The following is a 27,078-nucleotide window of genomic DNA, read 5'->3' on the forward strand; positions in this document are numbered from 1 at the left end:
TTTAGTAGCTTCAACAATCACCTGCAAATGAAGCTCAATACTCCCTTGTTCATGTCAATATTCCAAATTAAGTTTAGGGATGAATACATAATCTACTCCCATTTTCTCCACAGTTGTAACATAACAAAGCAAGTTAAAGTCAAGAAGAAGTCAGAATTATTTAGTTGTGCCCTCTTAAAATTTGCCAATTCCTGCTACTCAAAGAGGCTATCCATTTTGATGCGACCAATACAGAGAGTTTGTGTATGCTACCTTCCTCCCCTCCTTCTTCAAAATGTTATCATGTAACAAAAAAAAATTTTTCCTGTGCCCAAGCTTACCTTGGGACATTTCAGATGACTGAACATCCAGCTTAAAAACAGTCATTCCCCAAAAACAGTTTGTGGTACCACTGGTAGCCAACAAGATGAATCGCACAGTACTGCCTACCGTCCCCAGCTATGACATAGCAGAAGTTAAATATTTTTAACATATATTTCACAAAGAAATTAGTAGCAGTTTTAAGTTGACAGGGTGCCCTTCACAATTAGGTAAGACTAGGTGCATACAAGCATGTACAAGTAACTTTTAAATCAGGACACAACTGCTATACTGGAAAGTTGTGGGTTTTCTAATGATATTCTGCTGATCACTAGTACATGAGCAGTTAGAAAGTTAGATACAGCAGTTTTCTTTCAATTTGTGACTAAGTTTCTCATCTGTACTGCTAACCTAAGGCATGAGGAAAAGTTTGTTTTATGATTTTTCTGAAGGTAGACACATAGCAATAAAACAAGCCACTAAGGGGGGAAGCTTCTTTCTTTTATTAGAATTCATATCAGCTGGATCATCTTTATGGTGAACCCGAGATGACTTCTATGTACCTTCAGAAACTCAAGACTGCAACTTGGATTCAAACTCCAAGCAGGGCCAGAAAATGTTAAGCTAACCTTGGATCTCTAGTTCAAATGCACTTCTGCTACGAGCTTGCTTGGGTGACAGCAAGGTCTCCTGGTAGCATATCACAGTGAGCCTCTGAGCCAGGCCACAGACTTCTGTATCAAACCATGAAGTCCTTTAACTATCTGTTAGCTCTGCTACCAGAAACCACTTCATAGAACAAAAGAAACTGGGGAATGCCATTCATTCCATGTATTGCATGACTAACAGGTCAAACAGCAAAGAAGCACCTGACCCAGAAGTAATTGGTCTGCACAATCTTAGCTGCATGTGTTTCATGCTCTAACCAGGCAACCCTGAGCTCAGTGTGGTGTTGCAACCCTTAGGTTATTGATGTGCTCTCTAACCCCAGGCTTGGGCTCCAGTTTACTGGGTTTGCTCCGGCCTGTAACAACGGTGTTGCTTAGATACAAGCATCCTGTGAAAGATTCATGTCTACAGCTTACTTGGTTTCCAGTGGCAATCATTTAAATGACTACTCTAGAGTGATTGCAGAATCACAGGACAGTTGGGGTTCAAAGTACTGCTTACTTCAGCAGATTGTCTGGTCCCATCCCCTGATCAAGCAGGTGGCCCAGGATGGTGTCTAGTCAGGTGTTAACAACAATAGAGACTACAACCTCTCTTAGCAATCTGCTCATGTTTGGCCACTCTCACAGTAAAGAAGTGTTTTCTTACGTTCAGAAGGAACTGTCTGGATTCCAATTTGTGCATGTTGCCTCTGATCTTGTCACTGGCCATCACTGAGAAGAGCCTGGCTCTGTCTTCTTTACACCCTCTCATTGAGTATTTATGCACATTGATAGGATTCCCCTCCCAATCCTTCTCTTCTCTAGGCAAACACACCCAGTTCTCTCAGCCTCTCCTCATGAGACATGCTCCCTATCATCTTCACATCCCTTTGCTAGACTCACTCCAGTATGTTCATATGTCTCTTGTACTGGGGAGCCCAGCACCGAACCCAGCACTTCAGGTGTAGCCTCACCAGGGCTGAGCAGAGGGGAAGGACCACTTTCCTTGACATGTTAGCAACACTCTTCCCAATGTGGCCCAGGACACCATTTGCCTTCTTTGCCACAAGGGCACATTGCTGGCTTATAGTTAACTTGTCCACCAGAATCCAAAGCTGCTCTTCAGCTGGTCAGCCCCCAGCTGTATTGGTGCACAGGGCTACTTCTCTGCAGGGGCAGGACTCTGCATTCCCCTATGCTGAATTTCATGAGGTCCTGCTCTACTTATTTCCCCAAACTGCTGGGATCCCTCTGAATGGCAATGCAGCTACCTAGTGTATCAGCCACTCCTCGCAGTTTTGTATCTTCTGCATCCTTGCTGAGGGTACATTCAGCCTAGGTCATCAATGGACGTGTTGAACAGTATTGACTCCTGAGGGACACCACTAGTGACTGGTCTCCAACTGGACTGTGTCACTAACCACAACCCTTTCCATCCAGCAGTTCAGCTACTTTTCAGTCCACCTTACTGACCACTTATCTAGCCTGCAGTTCCTTTATTTGTCTACGACTATGTTATAGGAGACAGTGTCAAAAGCCTTGCTAAAATCAAGATAAACAACATCTATTGCTCTTCAAGAACCCCTCAGCCTGCTTGTGTCTTGCTGTGTTATCCCTTCAGCAGATATGTGGGTGGCTGAAGTCCCGCCATGAGGACCATGGCCTGTGAATGTGAAGCTTCTTCCAATTCTCTGAAGGCCTTGTCTACTACCTCTTCCTGAGCAGGTCTACAACAGACATCCACTACAAGGTCACCCACATTGATCAGATATATGGCGATATATATGTCTGAGCAAGGAAATTATAGCAGACAGTCCACTGGAAATCATGCTAAGGAGGTTAAAAGCACCATCAAATTTCTCCATAGCTCATCAGAATCAGCCAAGAAACATGATAAAAGATATCAGATTAGACAGATAAAATTAAAGCAGGAGATCTGAAAAGACAGAACTTACTGGCTGGCCTGCAAGTAAAATTAACTAGTGGTATCTCAATGTGTTTACACCACACAAAACAAATTTACAAGTCAAAACAGGGTTACACACAAGTTTCACTACCTCCTTCACTGTGCTTTAATGCAGCAAGGTCCCTGGTGTAATTCGCTCCTGCACACCTTGCAACACCAACAAATTCATTAGTACTTCAGATAGGGAGGGAAAAAAAAAGATCTAGATCCTAAATGCTTACCTCAGACACAAGAATACTGTTTCCAGATGTTTCACAGTCCAAGATTTTAGCAAGTTTTCAAGCCATACTATGTTGTTTCTCAATTTTTTGGAAATTGAGCTAGATACTTTATGTATTTTCATAATCACAAACCTTAACTAAATGGCATTCAAGTTAAACGTGTTATTTAACAAAAATGTGTCCAGGCTGTTAAGTAAATTATCTAGGTCTTTTTTGTAGATTCAAATTCATGCATGTTCCCAGTATTTTTCACTGCTTAAAACACAAGCTCTAGTCTCCATTAATTTCAGCAAGAAGTAAGGAGACAACTGAGAGGAGGTACATAAACAAGTCTGTTAGACTTGTTCCACTCTAATATAATGCAAATACTTAAGGATTCTAGTTTATCAGAGCAGGTGGAAACAGCAAGCTGCAATTAACCAGTGAAAAATGATAATGTAGTAGCTGTGCACATCTATTTACTATTTCTAGATTCCAATACAGAATTCATAGAAAAGGTGGAAATTCATTAAACTGTCACTAGCCAGCAGAGTAGTATGTTCTGCTAAAACAGCAGACTGTTGTTACTGGCTTCCTGCTGATACGGTGATCAGGATCCCTATCATTTGGCTCCTGTAACGTATCAGCAATGGCTGTACTGAAAAACATTCTGGGAAGCTGCTGCCACCAGATCTTTTCTCCCTGGGCCCTACCACAGAATTACTTAATGCTTCAGCACAGTTTGCTTATAAGAATAACGATTCATTGTTTCTCATGACACAATGAGCATCCCTGTTCAAAGCTGCTGTAAGCGATACAAAGCCACTGGACAGCACAGAGAAATACTGCTGCAATGTCTCTTAGGGAAGGACTAGTCTGAGTAGAGAAGACGAGTGTGCAATCTATTCAACAATACTGCCTCTGAAGCTGTTTTTCCTGCTTTGACTTTGGAGATCCAGAAATAGAACTGTCCTCCTCTGCTTCCCTGCAATACTGAGCATCACGAACACTGGCCATATGCCAAGCAGCACCTTAGCATATGATCTATGCCTCAGTGAACTGCAAGCTTAGAGATCTTCTTTCACTGCAGTCACAGATTACTGAAGGATAGAATAGAAAGCCTGCTTAGAAACAGAAACAAAAGCTTATCAGCAAATACTATCCAGCTGTTAAATACTCTTCTGTTCAGCCTTCCTGCATACAGTAACTGTCGAAGGCCTACTTTTGCACCCGGACAATCAATAAACCAGTTTTGGAAAACATCTTCTGCCTTCTGTACTTGCATACTATTTTATAACAAGTTATTCAAAAAAACCTATAGGTAGTTTGAAAAATATTTACTGTTAACACTGTCATAAAGAATATGTTCTCTCCAATCAGTGCCAGGACACCTTCCAAATAGACTATTTTCCCATCCACAGCAAAGCAGGTCCTGATTTAACTTGACAGTACCCACACTAAGTACATCTGGAAAATGAGAATGTATCAGCTGCAATTAGATTACCCTTTAAATCCATATGAAAAAAAAAATGTTTGAATGAAATTAAGTACTAGACATTAAGAGGTTACCAGTGAACTGGATAAAATGGTATCTTCCCTCTAAGGCATACAGACATACCCACTGAGAATGTTTTCCAAAGCTTTAGAAGCAATCATATTCAATTCCAATACGCTTAAAAATCCAGCATATAGCCAGCCTTAAAAGAGTTGTTTTTAATTAAAATAGAGCATATTCTTAAAATATAAAGCATACAGTCTTACATACTAAATGTTCGAGTCATATTATTGCACAAAGTCATTTTCAATGCAGGCAGCGCAAGAGGTTATTATATAGCATATAATCAATATTCACAGAAACAAGTTTTCTTCCACAGGTGATGCAAATATGCCAAATTCTATCTAGACCACAATCTAAACAAGAAACAAGGATTTAAGACCTTCCCCTTCCCACCCTTATATTCTCAGGATGAAATTTCAAGTGTATTAATGAAAGAGAACATGCAAACACTTATCAAGAGTTGGAAGAGCTACCAAGTTTGTTCAAGTTTACATATGGTTTTGCTCTTCTGTTTCCAGGCTACTTGCTACATTAACAATCTTGCCCTAGGCAATCAGCTATTCTTCAAACTTCATATTATGAATTCGCTTTTAGTCATCATCCTCCTTCTACCTGAGACGGAGGTGCTGGCTTGCCATTTAAGGTCATTTGTTGTGGCGGCAGATACCCTGGGGGTGGCACAGGTGCAGTTTTTAACTTCTTTGTGTCCACTTTTGAAGAATGCTCTTCCTCTTCTTCATCTGAATCTTGCAAACCATACTTTGAAAAGTGTGCCACCTGCGTAGTAAGAAGGACAAGTATGTCACCCCTTGGCAACAAGATTTCAGGCATTTATTTCCAAAATGCCTGAACAATGAGCTGGCATAACTGCCAACTTCACATAGCAGTCATGACACTTGGAACAAATAAATTCAGCCTTAGTATAGACCAAGAATATCTGCTGTATGCAGGTTTTAAGAGCCAAAGAAGTTTGTACTACGTTTAGTATAATCTGCGCCGCAGCTGAAAGACTTGAAAAGAGTTTATACAGTAGTACATTTTTTGGAACTGTAAGTTCTCAGGAGAGTCCAACTTCAGATACTTCTGATATTTTTGCAAGTAATTTCATAACTAGGAGAACACAAACATTACCTTAAATACCCAAGATCCAGTCTCTGGGCGGTATTCCTTGAATCGAGCTCCCTGTTTCCGAGATACCGACTCTAGTCTGCCTTCATAATTCATCTCTGCTAATCGTTCAGGGCTTTTTATCAAGCATCGAGAAGTTTTATCTGTAGGCCAAACTCCGTCTAACGTAACTTCAGCTCGTCTATGAAAGACAGAAGTGTAAGACAAAGTTTTAAGGTAGAGCTATTACAGTATAGATACAGGAGCTGAGAATTCAATGTGTGCTCAAACAATTTTTGTACCAAATTTTGGTTCAGAACCTGTTACTGATAAGTAACTGTACAATACTGTAATCTGAAAGCAGACCTATAAAATTTACATTTATTGATACCTTTCTGGAAAGGCAGTAGATTTTATCAATATTAGTAAAATATCCTTACTCTGTCCAGGTAGAACTTTTTGAAAAAAGGCCCACAAAAAACAGTCCTATATTACCTATTTAATCCTTCACCAACAGGTGGTTTTCTTTCATCATCAGGGTAAACAATAACTTCTTTCCTACGGATATGCACGATGTCATCCAAATTTAAGTTAGTTAGGTTTACTTCTCCTTCAAAGTAAATCGATCCATAACCTGGAAGAAAAACAAGAGGTGGCCCAACATCACAATCTGCATATGAAATCTCACACTAGAGAACCTAAAGTTCCTGCTATACTCTTCTTTTCCTCAACTTATTACTTAACTTTGTCATGTCTCCAGAGTAGGGTAAAAGTGACTCCTCCTTCTCAGTATGAAAGTATTGAAAATATTATAAACTATTCTATAGTCTTTTTTTTTTTTTTTTTTTTTTTTTTTGCACAGAAAGCTTTTTGTCACCCTTTGGCTATTCATATTGCTGACATAACTACTAAGCAGTACCCTCTGCTTTACAGCACATTTAGAAAACATGGTAAAAAAAAATCAGTATACATAATACAATTAAAAAATCCCAATAAAATAAAACCAGTAAATTTTGAGGGCTCTTCACTAAAGCTCAGTTAGCTTGAATATAGGTAGCAACTGAGATGGAAATAACGAAGATCAGTTTAGCACCCATGCTCCAGTAAGTTTCAGTTCTACAATTTTTGCATTTAAGGATAGCAAGCACCTTAAAAGATAGAGAAGCTTCTGAAAAGTTCAAACGTGAAAGGAATACGTGCTAGGGTGATCAATCTGTAAGATTCTAAGTCTTTGATACAAGTCAATCACAATACAAGGAAACTGTTTACAGTCTTACTGAAGGTAAGAAACTCGGACAGTTTCCATTGCTTTAAAATCACTGGTGAACTTCAAGTGACTAGAAAAGCTGTATGTGCTTACCTTTACGGCCTATGGTGAAGTCAGTCACAATACATTCATTCCTGTCATTGGTAAATCTAGCCAGCTCCTCCATAGATGGGATGGTATAGTAGCCAGCTCTTGTTAGAACAATTCCTACAACAGAAGAATCACCGAGAACGTGATGACAAGATTATCAACTTCAGCCTTTCAAGAATTTCATTCCATTTCTATTGCACACCTGGACAGCCAAAGACCCCAAATAAACTGAGAATGCAACAAAAGCAGAGTCAAAGTCTGTTTGACTTAGCAAATTTAAAACAGAAGTGTGATGTCAGGCTATTTCAGACTAGCATTCTGTCAAGACCAGAGATCAGCAGATGTGTAGGGAAAAAAACACACATAAAGCAACACTTGACACAACTATTCTCCTGGTTTTAACAGTTTGAAAGCCCAGGCACCTGCTGACCAAGATGTAGCATCTTTTCCATTTAACAAGCTCCAAGGCTTTTTCATTTGTTGATTTGTCAAATGATCTAATGATTTCATTAATAATTTAAACTCAATTAAGCTTTTTACATCCACAACTTCTTGTCATTGGGTATCTAGGTTAACTGACATTTGGGAAGACAGATGTCTTTTGAAAATGTCACTTGATAACTTCATCTGATGCCTCACGTTACCTGAGAGCAAACAATTCTATTCTTCACCTTCTCCAGGCCACTCACAAGTTTAAAATCCTCTAACATAGTCCCCAAGTCTTCTCTAGTTACAAAAAAGGGTATTAGTTAAATAAAAACTATTCAAGACTTTTAATCACATTTTCACACTTCTCCATCTATTTCAGCTTCACTATACCCTGAAACTAGAATTGAGAGAAGACTGAAATTTAGAGAAAGTACTGTGGCACAGAGTGGCATAACCATGTCCTATGTTCTATTCCTCTCCTAGAAATTTCTAACATGCTATTTGCATGTTGATAACTATCAAGCACTAAACTAAAATTTTAATAGATTTATAACCCCAAGATTGTGTTCCTGGCTGGTAATCAGTTCAGTCCACTACTGCAGAACAGGTGCATATTGGTTCCCTCTGCCTTCTTCCTATCTCTCATGCATTGCACAACATAAATAAAATATAACATTAGCTGATGAAATCTGATTGCTCAGTGATTCAAAGAGATTTTCTGCATTAGATAAGAGACAGGAAAGCAAGAAGTAGATTCTGAAGAAAAAGTGAAAGGAGGGAAAGGGAAAAGAAAAGGCTGAGGGTCAAAAACAGTAAAAAGACCTTTTAAAAAAAGCATACATGAAGTGCCAGCAGAAATTATACACCTACAAAGAATTACTACTACCTCCATCCAAAATCTAACCTGCAGGATGCAGCTGATGCATGGTTTCAGTCTCTTCTTCACGCTCATCCTGAAGGGAATCATCATGAAATGAGGCATCCTCACTGCTGCCTTCCAGACCATTTCGCAAGGCTGCCCGCATATTCAGAGCCACAATGGTGTCATCCATATTGTTCTGGTGTCTGTGCACACTGTTCTCTGGGGTCTGCGGGATGGGCTTGGCAATGGGGTTAGTGTAAAACCTAGTCACTTCATGATGATCTTCCTCCTCCTCTCGTTCACCATCTTGTCTGTGGTTTTCATCAGGAGGTACTGACAAAAAGAACCTAAAGAAATGAAGAACAAAGCTTAACTAGTTAGGACGTGAAGAGGCTCATTAAGTCTAAGTCTTGTGTCAATATTAAAACTCCAGTTTCTTTTCATATAAAAAGCAGACCGCACCACCACATAAGGCAGAGTGCCAGCAGGTTGAAGGAAGCATTTATTCCCCATTACTCTGCACTTGTCAAACCACCTCTGGAATTTTGCATCTAATCTAGGACTCCCAATGAAAAGAAAGATATTGAAAAATCCAGTGGAGGGCCATGAAGATGGTCAGCAGGGAAGAACATGTGCTTGTGAGGAGAGATTGAGGGAAATGGGTTGTTTAGCCTGGAGAAAAGGCTTGCAGGGGGACAACAGCCTTCCAACACCAAAGACAAGAGTCAGGCTTTTCATATATGCATGGCAAGAGGATGGGAAGCACGGTCAAATAAAACAGGGGAGGTTTCCACTTGACCATGAGGACTGTCAAGCATTACAACATATATTCGGAGCAGTTGCAGAATCTTGACCCATGGAGGATTTAAAGACCCGACTGGACAAACTCATGAACAATCTGGTCTTAACACAGCATTGACCGTGCTTGAGGAAGACTGACCTCCCAAGGTCATTCCATCCTGATGGATTCTTTGTTCTATTAAGAGATTAACCATGCTATAATATTGTGTCCAAAATGCACGCTGTTTTAGAAGAAAGGGATGATTAAGCCTTGAGGGCATCATGATGAGGTCAAACTTGAGAACATTACTGTGACAATCGCTCCAAAACAGCAGCTTTGAAGAGCTGTCTGTTGTGCCTGACTACTGACAATACAGCTACTGCATCTTCCTGTCTCATTAAGAAGAGACCAGGTCAGGACTAAGGTGGTGCTTTACTGCCATAATCAGTTCTTATTTCTAGTAGTTTTGAATTAAATCAAAATGTTGAGTTGGTCAGGATTTTGTCCTATTTTTGATTAAAAAGAGGAGTTCAGATGAAACAAGACCAGATTTATAGAAGGAAACAAGTGTTTTGGCTTGCGGGGGGGGAGGGGCCAGAGAGAGAGAAGGGGAGAAGGCAGTGCTGGAAAGATATAGCCTTAGGAATCCCTCATTTTATTATATAGAAAATACACTACTATAAGACAACCGGATTAGCAAAGCTTCCTTGGAATTCGCACTGAGGGAACAAAACACAAGGAGAGCTTGTTCTCACCTCAGGGTTAAGTTTAGTATTTCCCTCAAGTAATCACTTAGATTTTCTCTACACGGAATGAAAAGAGATGCATCCAGAAAGTCTTCCCTCTGAATTCCTGATTTTGGATGAAAAAGGGAATTGCCTTCTGACCACTCAGGAAGAACAGATAGCTGGTTTAAAAGGAAGTGAATCTCCACAATAGGTGAACTCATTTTTAATAAGCAACTAGAATGACGTTCCTTAGAACAAAATATCTACCTGCTTTATTCATATTAATTTAGAAACAAGCATAACTAGCTTGCATTTCTCAAGCATGAACACTTGCATCATGAATCAACATACCGATCTCCATTCTCTGGATATTCTGATGGAGAAGCCAGATCTTCATTTTCACGACTTACAGGTGAAAATAGATTGCTACCGTTGAGGTTTTTCAAAACCAACTTTTTGATGCTCTTCCTAAAAAAACAGAAAAGAAATTTGAAGAGATCCACTGCATAAGTACATACTTCATGCTTAATTTGAGCATTCCAGGGACTGGGAGCTATAAAAGATCTGTTCCCACAATTGCAATACATGAAGTCTATTAGAGCATTGCAATAGCTGCCTTATTAAAAAAGGTATTTTTAAGATTTTTTTTTTAAATATTCTTCTATATATTCTTTTATATGATTCTTCTATAAAAGAATCAGTGTTAGGCTATGAAAATACCAGAAATTGCCTTTCATACTAAACCTCATTAGCAAACCTAATGAAACTTCAGTTTCAGAAACTGAAAGTGTTATACTGTATCTCCATTCCTTGCAATAATTCATAGTTGACCTTATAGGCAGCTTCATTCCATTCATGGGATGATCTCAATTAACAGTTTAATTAAAGTCAAAGCTAACCATTTTCATCCTCTCAAACATTTTTCTCTAAGCTACACATAAATTGTTTTTGCTGTTTGCATTTGAACCAGGTTACAAAATCCCCTGAAGTCAGCGAATGTAGCACACAAAGGAGTTTACTTAAGCTGATTAGGAGCATTAGAATAAACAGGATGTCCAATCTGACCAAATATTTTGGGTGAAGCTATAATTTTTTTTACCCATACCAGCACAGTGAGGTTTTCAAATAAAATAACCAGGAGTCCAAGCTGTGTAACATATCAAGAGTACCAAATAATCAAAACAAAAGGACAGAAGTTTACATAAAACCATTTTTCTGTACATCATTTATTACATAGCTTTTCATCTCATACCACCTTCTCCCTCCAAGATACACAAAAGCAACTAACTTGGGCATGAATGCACCATTGGATAAGGATGGTTCATCATCATCAAGACCATCAAAAAGATGAGATTTGGCAGAGCCAGTAGTCTGCAAAGCTTTAGGTCGCACTCTGGTTGCTGGACGTGGTGTCAGTTTGTAGTGGGTGGGTGTTGTTAAGGCCTTCTGAGCTGCCGGATTGGTTGGTTTCAGTCTCTGAAAGAGTAAGATGTAGAATTGGAATTTTCACACCATTTGAAGTTTGAAAAAGGATTTATTTTGTTGTCTTTCAAAACAAACTGGCAGGTCAAAAGTGTCTTTGTCATAAGCAAAGCTCAAATTAAATACTGAAAAATTTCAAGTTAAGTATACACAATTACCCATCTTTATTCTCAGCTAGCAGCAGTAAAGGCACAAGAACTCCAAAGCACAGGCTCTAAAATGCCCCAAAGCAGTAGAGAAAGCCACAGTATACGCAGTTTTAGGGTCCTGTATAGCATAAAAAGTCACCGCACTAGTATGAATGTATGAATGGCAAGTCATCGAGTTGCTCACTGCTGCTTAAGTGAAGATACGATAGTGAACACAATACATAATTTCAAATCTTATGCATGAGTTAAATACCTATATGCACTCACCTCTTCTTTCTTCTTTGGGTCTGACATGGGGTTTCTGAAGAGTGGAGAATCTCCAAAGGGTGAGTAAGTCAAGCTATTGAGATGCTGCTGAAGGACTGCTTGCTGGGCAGCTGATGCATTTGGGTCTGTCAGTGCTGCATAAAAACATCAGTTTTTGTACAAACTTCAGCATTAAATAGTTTTATTAATGAAACCAAGGTAGGCTCTATTAGGAAAACAGTCATTTTCCCCCAAATATTGCCTTAGTGAATTCAATTTATATACAAACTTCAGGATTCTTTTCCCCTGCTCTTCAGTCATCATTTCTACAGTACTTGTGAGGAAAAAGAAATCATTCTCTTCCCTTTTGTGCATTTGAATTTACAGTCATGCTCAGTAAGTTTTTAATCTGTGAAGAGCTGAGGGAGAGGAGAGCTACACAACAGCAGAGTAAGTCTGGTCTGTCACACCTTTAATTAATACATTTGACTTGTAAAGCGTTAACCTCTTTTGTTCCAAGAACAAAATCTTTGATTCAAAGCTTTAATATTTCTGCTACACAGACTAGATTAGAAATTGATCTAAAGTCTCCCCTGTAATAGTAGTCTTAGTTTTGTCTCTCCATCTGCTAGTGTCTCATTTTAATTCCCAAAAAATACTATGAAGTGTTCAAGCAACCTAAAGGAGGTTTACTTTTAATTCCAAGAAAGCCAGGCTCTGTATTCCCCAAGAAAAAGAACATTTTCATAAGCAACAGCATACTGTCAAACAAAGTCTGCAAGGAAGTTGAAAGGAAAGTTTGAGACAGCTAGTTCTTATTAGATGAAACACTGGCTTAAATGAACAGATGTTAATCAGTGAAACCCTTCCCTATGCTGCCCCATTGCAGGCATTGCCTACAGCACTGGCTGCTTGGAACATCTGCAGATTTACATTCAGGGAGGTCCAAGATTAAGGAAAAGTGTAAGCAAGACAGTAATTTATAAAATCTGACTGCAATACCCTGAAGAAACAGAGTTACTTTATTCTGAAGAGAAAGTAGCTTCCCCCAACTCAAATCTTTCCTAATCGTAACACCAGATCCTCTAATAGGTGAAGTTACTTTAAGAGGAAGGTGACGGTATTCCTCCTCATCTTTTAAAATTGTTTCTCTGAAATAACAGCCTCAGAAAAGCTAGAGCAACAAGGTCTATTCACACCATTCAAAGTGCTCAGATCTGCCAAAGATGAAGGCAGCTGGAAAAGGTACATATTTCAATTTACAAAATTATAACAGAAGAGCCTGAATCTAAAGAGCATTCCTTTGGCCAACAGGACAGCACACTTACTAATCAAATCCCTACAGCTCTCATAACTGGAACTATTTAAGCAGCTAATAATACAGTGCCCTTACTTTTTTTGGCAAGGGTTTACTCTTGCTGCCTTGCACTCAGCGATGGGAAATATCTCAGTAATTTTGAAGATGCAGCTCTAAAATAGCTGCAGCTATTAATGTTAGACAGGTACCACTGAACTACTTAAAATATAACTAGCATGAAAAAGTTGTCATGAACATGGTCTAACATTGCTACCGAAGCCTCAGAGAGTTGCTCAAACATTTTGTTTTCCCCTCTAAAGGATTTGGGTGGGATTTGTTCCAATGTTTAGACACATCTCAATCAAGGCAGGAAGCAACAATTAAACTTGGGTTAACACACACTTACCTACAGCAGGCTGAGGGGCTCCAAACCCCAGAGTAGCTGCTGAGGTATTGAATCCTGGTGCTCCAAATGCTCCTGTTCCTAGCGTTCCACCTAGTTTAGGCTGAGTATTTCCAAATAAAGAAGTCTGTCCTGCCCCAAGAGCTAAGGGGAGAAATATAACTTTTTACTATCAAACTGTAAAAAAGCTTACAAGTCGATTTATCTCACAAAAAATCATTTGTTAGACTGTAAGAAAGATTCAACATGTTCATGAATGCTACAGACATTCAGAGGTCAAAGAACAGATTCACATAATCAGATCATCAGGTAGTCTCCAGACAGCATACAGAGGATACCATCAGATCATTGAACCATTAGCCACCACTGTCAGCAATGTTGTTCCTGTCACTTCAGCACTTGAGGACAGGAAGACCTGTTTCCAGTGAATCTAGTTTAAGATTGCCAACCTTCTGCTCCAAGGCAGTAAATGCCATAACACAAGGTATTTCCTACCAAACATGCAGATGGCTAACAACTTCAAGTTCCATGACAACATCTTAACTCTCATCTACTGAGCAAGGTTGTATGCAAGCCTAGGGGCAGATATCAGTCTTTCTAAAAGGTGCCCCAATATAGTGCTACCAATCTCTACTTGGTTCTGATTTGAAGCAGAGATTCATGACTCCAGACTAAAAACATCTACAGTCATTACTACACGACCAGAGCTGCCAAGTAATATCAAGGCTATATTATCAGAAAAGTCTGAGAGTTTTTCTTAAGTTAAAACGAAATAAATTGGTAGTTTGCTTACCCGTTCCAAATCCTGTTCCAAGCCCAGTTCCCAGAGTTCCAGTGGCGGGCTTATTTCCAAACAAACTATTGCCAGCAGTGTTGGCACCAAATCCTGCAAGAATAGAAACAACAGCACATTAATCTAAAGCTATTACAGATGGAAGCAAGGTGGGATGAAATATCTAAGCAAGTAAGAATCACTTGCTCCCAGACAGCTCCGCCATAATTAAGGTCAAGTTTCATACACCATTTCCAACAATGTAAGTTAAGCTCTAACCAACAGCAAGAGGGGACTTCAGTGGTATTAGAACTCATTTTACCTACAAACATAGCATTAAAAAACAGTACAGAAAAATACTGACTTGCCTTTTTAGACATTTATTAAAGACTTCAAAATTTTATTGAAAGTCAGAAAGGACATCACGAGCCTGCATTTGGCAACAGAGTAAGATGTATGAAAGTTTCTTAAACCAGAACAAGTCCCATTTTACACTGCTTATACCACACAATCACTTCTTTGATTCTTACTGACAAAGCAGTTAACTCAGATGCATAAGAGCACACAGTTCAATGCCATATTTAACTGTAAAAAAGTACAGCGCTAGGCTAACACTAGGCAGATTACTTAAATTTAGGATTGTGAAACCATCCAATTAAAGCATTGGTTAGTAAACAAAGGCAGAATCAAACCAGAAAACTGCAGACATAGACTGACATTAGAAATACCTTTGAGCCAAACTCCACTTTCTCTGCAAGTTGTACCACTGCAAGTGATGCAGGGAAAATAAAACAATAGAATCAGTATTGTTCCCTACTAAAATGTTTTGGAGATATCAAAGCAGATATCAACACCTTAATCATTCTAAAACTGAGCAGAACCTCGTTTTAGGAGCAGAGTTTGTTTGGTCTCAGTTTCAGGAAAAAAAAAATCAGAACAGATTTCAACAGAAATCCTGTTAGTTCAAGTCACTGATGGACTAAGTCACATTTCTCCTGCTTGACCACATTCATTCAACACCAATTCCCTAACATTAGGGTTAGAGGCCAACGCAACACAACATATTAGTTCTTCAAAAGTTTGATTTGTCATATTCTTGGGAACGATGACAGCTACCAGCTAGAAATTAAACAGTCACTTCCACTTTACCCTTGCTCCAGTGCAAGATTTCCTTGTACTCTGCCATCAAGCTACAGATACCAATGTGACTATTTGTACGCTATTTCCTTCAGCATTCCTTTGCAAGCTAAGTGTATTTACAGCCTCTTAACAAACCTCTACAATGTGTCAGCTTTAACTTCTATAGTTTTCAATTACAGGTTACAACTTCAGCACTATTTGAAATAGTGACACTTCTCATGTAACCATCTACCTTCTGAGTCAGGGCGTGCCACCAGAAGGAAAGGTGCAAAACAGTGTCCAAGACTCTCCCCTGAAAGGGCACGCATCGGAAGCATGGCTTACCTGAGATTTTTAACATTCATAATCATTTAGCATACGACATTCAGCTGCCTGGTGTGTGGTATATGCAGTGTAATTTTAAGTGATTGAATCCCACTTTTTTTATATGTACCAAAATTGGAAGTGTTTGTATTGGTTCCTAAAGTCAGGGTTGGTTTGTTACCAAAGAGCCCGCCGCCAGTAGTTGTGCCAAACGAGGGAGCACTGGTTGTGGTGGTTCCAAATCCAGCAGGCTTGTTACCAAACAGGGTCTGAAAAGAAGAAAACATGAATTAAAAAAAAAAAAAAAAAAACACACACAGATGGACCGATACGAAGAATTATATTTGTGTTTCACAGCTGGCAAGAAAGCTGATCTAGAGACAAGCATAACTTGAACCACCCAATGCAGACTCCCTACAATGGTGTGTTATTTGCAAGCCACATGCACTAGTACTGTACGACAATAAATACCTTCTGAAAATAAGTATTTTAACTCCTTTACCAACTCCATATAGAATACATCAAAACCAAAAAAGATTCAGTATCAAGGATCAAGTTAATTTTGGCTAAGTCAACATTAGAAGTTAAACGCTTGTATTTTCCAACACTACGCTGAGGCAACCCTAGCGACATGCAGAGATTGACAGATGTTCACTCTCTCTTGCTGTCTTCAAATCACTAAAAACAAAATTTTTAAGAATTATTGTCATTCCTGTAATACAAGTTTAATTTTAAATTTTTATATTATATCCTTTTCTTTACAAAACTATATTGCTTTTGCACTTTAGAATCTTAATTCTTTAGACCACACTGCTTTGATAGAGGTCAATACACAGCAACAGGACTCTAGAAGCAGGTGTGGGTTTTTATTTTTTTATTTCCGATTTCATCACAAAGGCACAGACATACCGAACCGCCAACACCAAATCCTGTGTTAGCTTGTCCAAAGAGACCAGTTCCAGTTCCAAATCCAGTACCAGCATTTGTATTGGCAGCTGTTCCAAAAAGACCTCCAGGTTGTGAGGGCTGGGTTGCCCCAAAGAGACCCTATAAACATGAATTATGTTTGAAAAGCATAATAATATTATCTAAAGTCTAGCACTGATGATCTGAACAGAGCCAACACACAAAGTCAGTTAATAAAATGACACTACATTTCCTCTTTAACTGAGGGGAAAAAATGCTTAAGCAGCTTCATTCATTCTACAAAGAATTAGTTACAAAAAAAGAAATAAAAATCAAAAAATTGATGCTTCAAGTCTAAAAGGCTACAAGAATTCCTTCAACACTTTCAGTGAAGGAGACGGAAAAGAAACATTTCTGTAATACCAGTTTAAAATTTCAGACAGAAGTTACAGAATATTCAGAAAGAATATAGTACACTTGGAGCTGAAGCCTTCGGTTATGCAATGAAATTACAGCTGTGTAGCATCTTTTAATCAGAAGAAACCCAGAATGCTGCTCTTTTAGTCACGAGAAAGTTCAAAATGGTTAGTGTGAATTCCCACAGAATGTTACTAATGAAGTGATATGATCTGTGTGAATGTGACTGGGAATACTTGAGTTGACAGAGGCAGCAGTCTGCTTAAAGGAAATTCAGAAAAAACTTGTTAAACACTATATTGCTATCCATTTATCATGAATAGCAACTTTTTCAGTTATTATTAAAAAAAAAAAAAAAAGCTTAAGACAGCATTCAAAGCCTAACCCAAGTTTCACAAAACTGTATTAGTCTGAGGAAAATTTCTGAACCACTATATCCAACCTTCTGCAGCTAGTTGGAACAGCAGCTACATCACAATTCACACCTCTTAGTGTTTGAGCAATTTATCTTACCATGGTGTTTGTATTTGGCTGTCCTAGAGTGCTGGTATTCCCAAAAGAAAAACCTGTGTTCTGCGTTGTTGTAGCTTGTCCAAATGGTTTGTTAAACAGACTGGGAGTCTGAGATTGCTGACCAAAAAGACCCCCTGTTGTTCCTGTTCCAAAGCCAGTTGTACCTACAATATGCAATTAAATTGGTTAAAAATCCTCAAGCACTTATCCAAACTATTCATGTTTCCATACTCAGTACATTCAAACATGAAAAAGATGCTTGAATTCAACAGAACAGCAAAACATGCCATGTCTTCAACACAGCATGGTATCTGCATTTAAATCAAAGTAATTCTTGTTAGATATTCTATCAGATTCTCCTTGCCCTAAAAGTCAGCATGAACCTAATACCCAAGAATTATTAGCAAATATACTTCACACATGGATCTGACCAAAAGGATAGCCTCTTTGCCCTGGGCAGCTTGTTGTTCATCATACCAAGAAAAATGTACCATCAGTATCTGAAAAAAGCAGTTAAGCAAGAGGTGGACTAACAGCCAGAGAACTGAAGATCAGTTCCTTAAATTACCAACACTGTTCTACAGACCATAGAACTACTGCTACAGAATCTTCTCCCTGAGCTTGCAACTCTTTTCCTGTTCTTTCCCCAATGGGAAGAGAGCTGTTTGTGTGTGATGGGGTAAAAACAGCACACATACGCTAGCACTTTTGTTCTTGCTTTCACAACTATTACTGGTGTCTCTGCAGGACTTGGTGCTTTCTTTGGAGTTAAATGCAAGAGAAATACAAAGTCCAACAAAACTGTGACACTGGGCAGTCCACTTATTGTAATGAACCCTACTACTGCAAAGTGCAGAGCGTTATGGACATCCGTATGTCGATCTTACCCAAACACAGCAGCTTAGCTCAACTCACAAGGGCCTCAAGTAAGTTCACAGATTAAACCTGGCAATGCCTATCATTAAGGACAGACACTTCCAACCTAACATAGTACAGCCTTTCTCATAGCAGTTAATCACCTGTGCTCTTACTGCACACTGTAGGATTTTGATCTTCTATTCACAGTCTACTTCCACATAAATACAAATATCCACTTACATTCAGGTTTGCAGCAGAAGTTAACTGTTTCACATAAAATCAGAGTGTGTTTCATCTGAGCAACATTCGTTTCACACTAAGTTCAAAGTCCACTAACTGGTTAGTCCAACTGGCCGGTAACTATCAGACTTGCAAGTATTTTTTTTTTTTTAAGAGACGTTAGTCATTTCACACTTGGCATTTACTCTTGGTCCAAGTACACCAAGATGGACAGTGTGAAACCAGGATGGGCCAACATTTAAGAGGTCTGCATTCAACCTCTGATCTACTTGTGAAAAGAAGTTCCTGGCAAAATCTAATTAGACCACTATAAGTTAACAACTCAATTTCCAGGGAATTTATGCCTACTCTCATCAGTGGTAGAATCTAGACTTCACCTTTAGGCAACTGATTCTATCACTCTAGCAAACAGTAACGATCTTCTAACGGTTGTACTTCAAAGTGTTTTACTGGCTCACACAACCTAGCTGACTTTCCTGCAAAGTCAGATGCACTAATGAACTGTTTTCCAGCACATCTTTGGGGATATAGAGGATCATAAAACTACTAAATATTAAGTAGACTGAGATATCTATAGCAGAGAACTTGATTACTGATTGTTGGTAATACAAATAGACAAATTATGAGTTCATATCAGTGTTTTCTCACTTTATTACTGAGCTCTAAATAGCTTAATGGAGTATTTGCATTTGTAAGAATGAAGAATACTCAGTAACAGTAAAGACAGCAGGCAAGCAATACTTACTAGTTCCAAAAGCCGTTTTATTCTGTCCATATGAAAAGCCTGTATTAGTGGTAGAAGAGCCAAAAAGTCCTGTAGCTGTACTTGATGTGGCAGTAGAAGACCCAAACAAGCCTGCAGCTGCTCCTGCTCCTACTGGATTTGAGGGCCCCTTCCTATTTGCCTGGTAGTCTTCTAAACGAAGTTCCTAGTAAAGGAAAACCCAGTTCTCTTTACCCATTCTTTTTACATAGAATAAAGTTAGAACAATGTCATTAACACATTCACACAAAATTTAAGTTTACTGCAAGAAGAAAGTACCAATAAAAATTGTAACACTTAAAAAAAAAAAGGCCACTGTAAACAGGACCTAAATTTAAATGTACTGCTGCAGTTCATATCTGGGGTTAGATTTTAGTTCTAAGAGCTTTTTCAGGTCTTTTCATAGAAGGCCTCTTTTGAAGTATCAAACAAGTTAACTTCAACAGAAAGCTTCAGGGTTAGATCTTTGGAAACATCAGTTTATATTCAAGAGCCATGAGTTTTGGCTGTGACATTATCACAGCAATGCAGGATTGCTCCTAACAGGAATTCTCTCTTCTAGAATGTGTTGAAATAAAACTTCCAAGTCTTCAGAAAATGCAGCGTTAAACATTTAAAAGCAAAACCAACTAACATGATGTATGAAGTGTTTTACTTGATGCTGCCCCTACTCTGCAAGCAATGCAGATATGGAGTACCATACTCATATTAGTGAACTCAGAAGGTGCTTACAACAGTCTAAAGAAAGCTCTGATAAAACAATGCTAGTTAACAGTCAAGCAGGACAAACACATCTAAATACATATTGACTGACCTCAAGGGATTTGCTTTCATATTCTTTCATAGCAGTAATGCACTGGTGCTTGGTACTGATGTTAGTGCTAACTCCAGATTTTACCATAGTATCTGAGCCAGTCGGTGGCTGCAAGAGAAGAGGTTAAGAAATCAAATTTAAAATCCAGGTAGGTTTTCATTAATATGGTTAGTATTCTCCTCTTAGATACTGTTAAAGTCTAAACTTCATACAGGAATAGTTTTAGCACCACCTGTACAGCTGTGATCTCACCTAGTGATAAAGCATTTTCAGTGGCAATCAGCAGTGGAATTTACCCCAGTAACACCTAGTTAACAACCCAGTTTCACTTTTAAAATAGTTTACCTAAGTGATACAAATCCTCCAGCTATTCAGGAATTTTATTATCCCCAATATCTTTTCTTACTATCCTCTGGAGAAGTACATATCAATGCCCTCTGACAGTCTGTTCAAGTTGGTCATCACAATTCTGTCCACACCCAGGAACAACAAGCAGAAAGTCTATCTGATAAATTAGCTCATGTAAGTCTTAGCCCTCTGCTTCTAGACTGAAGAAGTATTTCAGAAAAAGAATTCCTCCTTTCATCAGTTACCCCATTTCCATGACAGCTCCTTTTCCAAGCCATCCTCCATTTTCAACTGCCAAAGAATCTTCAAGTTTTATTATTCTACCCTTTCTTAAAGGGAACTCATACAGAAAACACATACAGAAAAGGTCTTCAAATTTCAGTTTACCTTTCCAGATCCATGCTAACTAAATTACATTTATTTTGACTCGCACTGCAAAATGGCTTTAGGCCCTGTTGCTATTAGCATTTATTCAGCCTTGATCACATTGAGTTCCGTAGTACTTCTGGCCCTCTTGAGAACGCTCAATTTTAAGAGCTGATTTACAATTGCATTAAAGCTCAAGAGGTAGGTTTGACAAGTCTAGATAGGGCATGACTTCCTGGTGTTTGAGAAGCCTGTCAAATTCAGAATAAAGAACTTTTACTACTTTTGAGTTAGTTATACATCTTATTTCCACTGCAACATTCTACTAATGGGTATGCTTTCAAGACATTTTAGAGCACTGCACAGTTGTATATTAATTAACTGCAACTGTATAGAAATTTACACAAAAAATTGCAAAACTTAATGTTTCTATAATAAACAGGTTAGATGAAGAAAGAAGAACAAAACTCACATTAAACTTAATAGTGGTGCCAGTTGGAGCAGCAGTAAAACTAGTTGGGCCAAAAAGAGAGCCAGATGTGCTCCCAAAAGGATTGGAGGTAGTGTTAGTGGTTCCAAACAGACCTCCACTGCTGGTACTCGTTCCAAAGTCTAAAAGAGAGAGAGAGAGAAAAAAAAAAACAAGTTCTAGAGCCAAACTCCAAATATTCTATTCAGATTAAAAAATACCTGAGAAATTAGAGAAATTGCTACAAAAATTTATAGCAGTGCAAAAAACCTACAGTAGAATGCTGCATTAGCAGACTGTAGAAGATTGCCCCCTAACTCTTCACTTTAGGGAATGCTAGAATAACCACTGCAGCCAGTTTCACTCTACTCTCTTGACAACAATGCTAAGAAAGTGATGCGTATACAGGCAATCAGTGAAATTTCTTTCCTCTTCTCTGAATGGTCTGCAAGTAGTTGCTTCTGCTTCAGGAAAATACAGTAGAATTTAAGACGCATTTCAAACATCCTAGTGACAGAAGCAAGCCAACCGTAACTGCTCTACAACAGCAGAAAAAAGAGCTAGAATGAAATGAACTCAAAGGACATTTGAGAGTAGGAAATGCTGGTTGATTACCATTTTCAATTTATTTTAAAATTCATGTCTAGAATTGTAGCTACTGATTTTGTAGCCCACCAGCTCAGTTTTGGATACTGTGGAGGATATATCCTCCAGGGACACGGCAGGGAGGGACCCACATTAACACTTGTATCAAATCCACATATGTATCCAAAGCTCTGTGCTCTTCAATCAAAAAAATAACCAGTACTGAAAGAAACGCAGTAGTTTCACTCACTTCCAAACCCAGTTGGCTTATTCTGTGCAAATGCATTATTTTGAGAGGAGAAGAGACCTCCGCCAGTGCTGGTAGTACCAAACAAGCTGTTTGATGTTCCAGTTGATGTTCCAAACCCAAAGCCAGTGCTTGTGGAGGAGGTGGCTGGTTGATTAAACGTAGTCGAACCAAATAATCCTCCTGAACACAGAAACAGACTATTAATCATTTGCAAAAATTGTTTAGCTTTTCTTTTTTGTTTAATAACATCCCTCTTTCGGTATCGCTTTCTGCACTACAGTCATAACACAGCAATACCTGGTTTTGTCTGTGTACTCCCAAAGAGGCCTCCAGTATTATTGTTCGACCCAAAGGCTGATGTTCCAAACGCTCCTCCGCTTGTAGTACCAAAGCCAGCATCTGAGAAACAGCATTACAGTTTAGATGAAACCACATTTTAAACATGTCTACTAGGAACTAAACATTGTTGATGTCTTTCGAATTTTCAAAAGGGAGTCTGCATACAACTATACTTCCCAGACTCATGTACATGAAGTGCTATATTTAATATTTGTATAGTTCTTAAAGCAAAAGGCTACAATGGCTAGCACCAGCTGTTGCTACAGAAGGTAAAGACATTCAGTTCTGCTAATCTGCCAGACCTCCATGATTAATTACATTACTCAAAAGTTGGTCTTTACTCTTGTTCCCAAACAGAGGTATAAGAAAAACAAATACATATTGTAAATACCACAGCAAACTTTTAACCATTAGAGCAGACTATAAACCAATCTATGTACCCTGTCTATTAAGGAGGAAATTCAGCAATTCTGCTATAGCTCCAGAAAGAACTCCAACTTCATGTTTTATCCTTCCATGTCTTCCCAACATATCTCAGTCCTGTCTGAGTCTTTCCCCCTCAAGACTGCCTTCATCTAAGCATATAAATTTCCACTTGTTTTATGAAAGAAAGTTTCACTGACTGTATGCAAAATTCTAATATCTACTCAAATTAAAAGCTCGTGTTAGTAGAAAAGCCTAAGATTGCTGAACCTGATTCAAAAGTGTTTCCTATGACTGTTAAAGCAAGCGAGTTGTACAGCCTAGCAATATTCCAATTCTGTCACACACAAATAATCACATCTATTTGATTCTTTAGCTGCACTTCTAAGAAAATAAACAAAAAATCCTCAACCTATTCGTTAAAAAATGTCACACTACAAGCTTAGAAGCATTACTTACTTTGTCCAAAAGTTGAAGTTGTCCCAAAGCCAGTGCTGCCTCCAAACGGAGTTCCGAAGGATTTGTTAAACATTTTCAGGATGTATCAAGTTTTTCTAAACCTAGAAAAATTAATTCATCATTTATATAAAGCTTACTTTGAAAAGTCATTATTCATCTTCCTCACTGCTGATGCAAGCAATCTAATCTGAGTACTTAAAGCATAATACGCACAAAAGCAAGATTTAAGTTCATGCAGATAATCAGAATTCTAAATAAGACCACAACACTAATATTTAGTAACATCACAAAACCTCATCATCCTTAAACGATCCTAGCAAAATCAGTCAGAAACCTAAGACCAGTAAAATATTAGCTGACTAATGCCACGTCTCAGTAATATCAGAGGTAGTGGATACTGTGATACCGTCTCCACCATTCTGCTAACGGTCTGACAGGGGCCTGCTTCTGTAAGCTTGGAGTGTAAGAGTTCTGTGTGTATCAAGAAGAGACAGTTAAAAAAAAAAATCAATTTTGCCAATGCTGTCTGGATCTCCCAAGCATCAGCAGAACAGAAGTCTCACTGGTGGCATGCCACAGGGGTGGGAGGTGCCTGCAGACACATCAATAGAGGATAATCAAAATTTTAGCACAACCCTTTGTGATGGACTGGAGCTAGTTGGTTGCATTTATCTTTCCTGTCACCTGAACATTCATGTTTGCTCCATCACCTGTGTGCCTGAAAGACCACCCCACTAAAACACTCCTTTAAGTATACACACAAGGACTTGCACTGCACAACAACTGTTTCTGTGACACTCCCAAGATCTTCCATAAGTAATTTTCTATTAAGTCTTACCTGCCAACTACTTCAGACAAGACACAGGAAATGAAGGAAATGCATTGTACAGGTATTACAGGAATATACCTTCCATCAACTTCCAATTTATTGCTCACAGACTGTACCAAAATTTTCTAGACTCCTCCAAGGATCTTAAAAAGCCCATTAGAAAGTTTCACACTGTTTAGGCAGAGACACAGTTTAACCTTACACACCCACTGTTTTATTCGTAGACAAATTTAGTAACACTGCCACACTCCAATCTCTTTTCCAAGCCCAGATACAGACACTATGTAATCTCTTTTTCAACACTATCAAGCTAAGGAAAAAAAAGAAAAAAAAAAACACAATAGATTCTCAACTATAATCTAGTCAGTACAATCTGTAGTCTTTTCCTGCATCAGGGCTAGCAGATGTTTTTAATTACTCCACCGCTGAAAACACCAATATTACCTAGGAAAGTTTTACTGTTGGTAGCATTAGTTAAGCTACAGTAGGGCAGAACTACTGTATTTTCTCCATAGAAAAATGTAAAACATGGCCAATACAAGAATACTTAAAGTACTACTCGTTACTGAATTAGGATAACTAATGCAATGGCACACTAACCTTTTGCATTTCAGCTTAAAGAAAGAACCCTTCAAGTTTCTCAGGAGGCTTAATATCCAGGATGGCAATAAACTGCTTGAAAGTATTCTCTGGTCACCAACAGTTTTTAAAAAACTCTGAAAATGACACCTTTACGTATCCACAGATTAGACAGCTTCTCTATTAATTCTAACCACTTTTATATCCTCCTAATAAAAGGAAGCATACACCCCAGAGCACTCAACTACTCCAGTGTAAGTCACTAAATCCATCTTCTTGCTCATGAATTTAGACGTGTTCCATAGAACACTGCCTGTAGCCTGTTTGTGAAATGTTTTCCTAAAAACCTGTATCATTTTCCAGGAACAGCCAATTCTAGATTTTAAGCAGCCACTGGTGCCCATCATACTTTTGCAACATCCCAATACTAGTGGGGACTAAAACGGTTAAGAGCAGAACAGTATCCAACTCCTATACCAAAGAGTAACTAAGAAGATATTTTAGGTAATCATCAACTATTCAAAACTAGTAAATCCAACAGCATGTTGAAATCTTGTAGTGTTACTACTCTTTCCACTTGCACGTATAACGCCTCGATGATTAATTATACAATTTAAGTAAAATGATTGTGGGATATGTAAGATAAAGCTCATTTGAAGAGGTATTAGAAAACTCTCAGACTAAAATCAACCTCCTGGAACAGAGTGCTGCCTGTCACAAAATGTGATCCCTTTTCCATGAGATGAAAGGTAATGCTATACCTGAAAACATATCAGAATTCTTCCTAACTCCCTCACCCAAAGGTTTGGCATCCTGCACAATTTTCCAAGTGCACTTCTAGTTCTTCCACAAGCATATTCCTGCCATGGTGCCAAGGCCCTCGTGTTTTGCTAACTAGCAGAATCTCACTTCGGAGAGTGGGACAAAATACAGGGCCATGTCTTCTGTGTTTCTTCAAAATTTAAACTCTCCCTATTCTGTACTTGGAAGTAGCTTCCAAGAACAATCACCATCATCCCATCTATCTCCCAAAACTTCAAATTTAACGCATTCTTTGTCAATTATGTAATTAGAATTTTTTCAGCCGTCCTAACAGGAGAGGTATCTATTCTTGCACATTTCTAAGATGGAAATTATCTGGATTCCCAAGGTGAGTGCACTCAAAACCTTGAATTTTACATCCACCTCAAATCCATTCTTAACGGTTTCTCTACACCACTTTCACTCATCTCACTTTTGCCCCTTGGGCAACATCAATCTCTTTAAAGACCAGTTACAAAGTATTCATTTGGTTTTCGCACTACATCTCAGTTATTACTGGTCTCAACTTTATTTTTGCTTCAGAAAACCTCTCTGCTTTCACTGTAGCCCTTAATTATGCCATTATTTTTTCCAAAGTCAAACATATCAAAGACTGTCTAGTATCAAATTCCCTTTATATTTCCTAAATTACTTTTTAGAAAACTATTTTGGAAGGAAGCAAGCTTCAAAAACACTTAACTTTCCCTTTTGCTTTGAAACTTCCTCATTCTCTCCTGACACCTCCTCTTCCTTAACTAGTGACTCTCAGAAACTCAGGTTTGACAAACTAATAGAAAAATAGAGCTCAATCATCAGATTACTGATCTCTTGGATAACTAAAAACCTTGTAGAACCTTTAATACCACTAACCTAGGTCAGTGGTTTTGGAATGCTGCATATGGGCAACCGTCTCTCTACTGCATATTTAAAATACAGCACCAAACAAGCTAACTCTGAGCTGTTCTGTGAAAGCACGTATGACGTACAAACACAAGCAGTATCCAAGAACTGAAGAACAACAAAAGTAGGATTAGTAAGAGGGGACTTTTTTTCCTAAATACTTCTTTTTTATTTGCCAGACACGCAACTCAAGTCCTGCAGCCTACTGAGCTCTCGGTGAAGGGCTGCCATTCCCTCACTCCCGCCGTGGAAAAGGGGCTCTGACCACAGTTACACAGCAGCGTAACACGGGCCTCAAGCCACGTGCAGAAAAAGCCTCTACTAAGACACGCGAATATAGCTGAAGCAGCGTGTTGGCGCATCTGCGGTCATACTCCAAGACATCCATCGCGTAAAGAGCCCGAGAGCAGGGCTACATCCGCGCTGCGGGCTTCGCGGGCAACACGACACACGAGCAGCGGCGCCGCCGGCCGCGGCCAACCCCCGCCC

At 38.8% G+C, this 27,078-nt stretch overlaps 1 protein-coding gene across 5 annotated transcripts in view; it reads right to left on the bottom strand.

Moving 5' to 3' along the window:
• NUP98 (nucleoporin 98 and 96 precursor) overlaps positions 1 to 27,078 on the bottom strand; it is a 39,671-nt gene that overhangs the window by 12,303 nt on the left and 290 nt on the right. The window contains exons 2-20 of one of the 5 annotated variants that reach the window (XM_062567508.1): positions 23,481 to 23,581; positions 22,557 to 22,658; positions 22,260 to 22,439; positions 21,428 to 21,567; positions 20,242 to 20,349; positions 19,410 to 19,593; positions 17,567 to 17,730; positions 16,640 to 16,777; positions 15,912 to 15,999; positions 14,309 to 14,401; positions 13,519 to 13,659; positions 11,837 to 11,970; positions 11,227 to 11,414; positions 10,290 to 10,406; positions 8,472 to 8,776; positions 7,142 to 7,255; positions 6,277 to 6,415; positions 5,806 to 5,983; positions 5,287 to 5,451 (exon numbers count right to left, since the gene is read on the bottom strand). In XM_062567508.1, coding sequence (XP_062423492.1) covers positions 5,287 to 5,451; positions 5,806 to 5,983; positions 6,277 to 6,415; positions 7,142 to 7,255; positions 8,472 to 8,776; positions 10,290 to 10,406; positions 11,227 to 11,414; positions 11,837 to 11,970; positions 13,519 to 13,659; positions 14,309 to 14,401; positions 15,912 to 15,999; positions 16,640 to 16,777; positions 17,567 to 17,730; positions 19,410 to 19,593; positions 20,242 to 20,349; positions 21,428 to 21,567; positions 22,260 to 22,439; positions 22,557 to 22,658; positions 23,481 to 23,553 — 2,751 coding nt within the window. In that variant the 5' untranslated portion in view covers positions 23,554 to 23,581. Of the gene's footprint in view, positions 1 to 5,286; positions 5,452 to 5,805; positions 5,984 to 6,276; positions 6,416 to 7,141; positions 7,256 to 8,471; positions 8,777 to 10,289; positions 10,407 to 11,226; positions 11,415 to 11,836; positions 11,971 to 13,518; positions 13,660 to 14,308; positions 14,402 to 15,860; positions 16,000 to 16,639; positions 16,778 to 17,566; positions 17,731 to 19,409; positions 19,594 to 20,241; positions 20,350 to 21,427; positions 21,568 to 22,259; positions 22,440 to 22,556; positions 22,659 to 23,480; positions 23,582 to 27,078 lie in introns of all 5 variants that reach the window. The other 4 variants (XM_062567507.1, XM_062567510.1, XM_062567512.1 and 1 more) reach the window with 4 other exon arrangements.

This window comes from Rhea pennata, chromosome 1 (genome assembly GCF_028389875.1).
Source record: "Rhea pennata isolate bPtePen1 chromosome 1, bPtePen1.pri, whole genome shotgun sequence".
In the NCBI taxonomy this organism is placed as follows: domain Eukaryota; kingdom Metazoa; phylum Chordata; class Aves; order Rheiformes; family Rheidae; genus Rhea; species Rhea pennata.